At 53.1% G+C, this 2803-nt stretch overlaps 1 protein-coding gene across 1 annotated transcript; it reads right to left on the reverse strand.

Moving 5' to 3' along the window:
- Positions 1-443: 443 nt before the first annotated feature.
- On the reverse strand, positions 444-1569 carry LOC123106596 (uncharacterized). Its single transcript, XM_044528705.1, has one exon. It carries the CDS (start codon positions 1483-1485, stop codon positions 664-666), a length of 822 nt encoding a protein of 273 aa, XP_044384640.1. The 5' UTR covers positions 1486-1569; the 3' UTR covers positions 444-663.
- Between the last annotated feature and the right edge of the window lie 1234 nt (positions 1570-2803).

Consider the following 2803-nt stretch of genomic DNA (forward strand, 5'->3'; position numbering starts at 1 on the left):
TGATGGGCTGGGGATACCACAATTCCTCTAACCATCCAACCATAGGTTGGTTCGCCATCATGGATGATGTCTGATGAGTGATCCGTCCAGGGGGTGATCTGTCACGCTCATATTTAAATTTCATTTTGGCATGTCCAAATTGTTAAACTGTGACTTCTTTTACTTTATTGCCTTATAAAACTGTTGAATTATGATGAATTTGTGCTATATATGATCCACATACATGAATTTAATGGTTTAGATTTAAGGTGTGCTACTACTCGATTGACTATATAAGAGACCGTTTGACGCTGTTAGCGGTCACGTCCATAAACTTTTAGGGTGCCGGATTTGTCTGCTCGTAGATGCTCTAACCATACACCGGAGCGGCGGACGGGAAGATTGGACCCTCGGCCTCACCAACGCTGGCAGGGGCCAAAGTGCCAAACTGTGGGACAATCACCGCAACACGATTGAGGATTTTTTTACCTTTTTCTCCGGAACACGATAATAAGGTTTTAAAGAGAACTACGCTACACTGACACGCGGGGGCATTGATCCACTGACGTGGACACCGGTTATATAATTTGCATGCAGCGCCACGTAGGTCACGTCCGGAGTACGGAGCAGGAGTAGTATTTACAACATGTTTCACTCCAAGAGCACGGCGGCGCCCGGCAGTGGTCACCGCGCTATGAGCGAGCCGACGACGCCGGCTATGAGCGCGGTGGGGTCACCGAGCACCGCGGAGATGACCACCTGCGCCGCGAACCCGGCGATCTCGCAGCAGCGCTTCACCTTGCCCTTCCTCATCCCCCAGTACGACCCTCCCCGGCTCGCGTGGCTGCTCTTCGCCGCGCCCCTTATCACCGGCACCCTGTACCCGCCGCTCCCCGCCACCAACGCACCGTCGTACACGCCCCTTCCTCCGGCGCTAGCGCCCTTGCTCCGCCCGATGCCGCTCCAGCTCTCGACGACCATGTCCATCACGCACGCCACGTGGAGGCTGTAGCTCTTGCAGTGGCTTCGGTACGTCCAGCTCCGCCCGCGGTGGCCGCACCGGTGGCACGCGGCCTCGGCCTTGGGGTGCAGGTACAGCCTCACGCCGACCCTGCCACCGCGGTCGCTGGCGTCCAGGGCGTGCGGCAGCGTGGCGCAGCAGGGGTGCAGGTCGAAGCCGCAGGCGCGGCAGTGGTAGACGAAGCCGGCGACGTCGCGGCCGCACGCGTTGCAGTAGCGCGTCCCGGGGGCGCCCGGCGCGCGCGCCATGAAGTGGAAGGCGCACTTGGGGTAGAACGGGTGCCGGAGCGGCGGCGGCGGCGGGGAGAGCGGGAGCGCGCATTGGCGGTGGAGGTCGTGGTCGGCGGCGCAGCCCTGGACGGGGCAGCGGTAACGCGCGCCGATGCCGACCTCCTTGCAGCCGTCGCACCGGAACGGCGTGTCCAGTTGCTCCAGCCGGAGCCGGTGCTGCGGGTGGCTGAAGTGCGCCACCTCGCCGTACCTCATGGCCTCTGATTAGCTTCCGAGGTGGTGCTATTCTTTTGTGTTCTTTGGTCGAGCTGGCAGCAAGGAAGATTTATACTGGTGCAATGCAAATATGCAATGCATGTTGATACTTGATAGAGGAGATCCTGGAGTTGGTTGGCTTGGTTTTAACTTTTATACAAGTCTTGGAGATGAAGGTTGTCGAGGAATAGAATAGGATATGTTCTCTTCGTTTTGGATTTAGGTGTTTGGGGTTGCTCTAATATATCAAAGACAGTACTATGATCATGTATGGCCAAATATATTTGTTAAAAACTTTGTTTCTTCGTCGATTGATGCACGTAGCCCCATTTTATTCCGAAGTTTTAAGTATATTTGTTACAGAGTGCCATGGATTGAAATTTGCTCATTCTAAATAGAGTGTTTCAGCACAATTTTAAGAAATTCTACTGTTTTATGTACTTGTTCAGGCATATATGGCTAAACATTTCGAGTAGAGTAGTGCATCTGCGACCACATTTTTCCCAACTGGAGGGGCGGTTTGTATGACTGACAAAACACAGGGCATCTCTTTTTTGTGTGCTGTTGCAGGCATCTGTTCCTCCAGCGTCAGACTATTCCGGTTCTTCTCTTGCCCACTATTCCTGCTTTCAACAAGTTCAGAAGCACCCGGCACTCAATGTTAACAATTAACACCCACATACTATTCTTCCCTTGATAACGAGGATGAGCACGCACAAATTCCCTGATTTACATAGGAGAATACGGTTGGAATGTCCCTAAAAGCGTGCAAACTGTTGTTATCAGCCAGCATTTGGGTGCTGCAGGATCGAATAACTTGTGCAGGCAGGCAGGAATTAGGGCTGATGATCACAGATAAAGAAGATGCTGAAATTATTGCATCCGGATCGTCACGTTCTTCTGTGTTTAATATGAAAAACAACTGCTCCAAGTTGAAACATGCACCCATCAGCACTGAAGTGGTAGTCTATATCATGGTCGCCACGAGCCCAGAACATGCAGGATTACTATTAAGAGCAACTTCACTTGAACGACCCATTTCGTCCACGGCCATTCGTTTGGGTCAGCACAGACAAAAAGCCGGTCCAACACGCCGACCCAAACGGACGCGTGTCCGCTTTTGTCCGTCTGCCGACTTATTTTCGGCTCATTTTTTAGTCTGATTTGCGTCGGCGCGGACACAAGACGGACGCGCGCGCGCTCGTCCTTTTTCCTTACCGGGCCCGCTGATCAGTGGCACATTGGATTCACACCCTCGCCCACCTGCTATGTCGTCGACGCCGCCGGCCATCTTTTCAGATAAAAATAGATACATAGA

Source organism: Triticum aestivum, chromosome 5A (genome assembly GCF_018294505.1).
Source record: "Triticum aestivum cultivar Chinese Spring chromosome 5A, IWGSC CS RefSeq v2.1, whole genome shotgun sequence".
NCBI classification, from domain to species: domain Eukaryota; kingdom Viridiplantae; phylum Streptophyta; class Magnoliopsida; order Poales; family Poaceae; genus Triticum; species Triticum aestivum.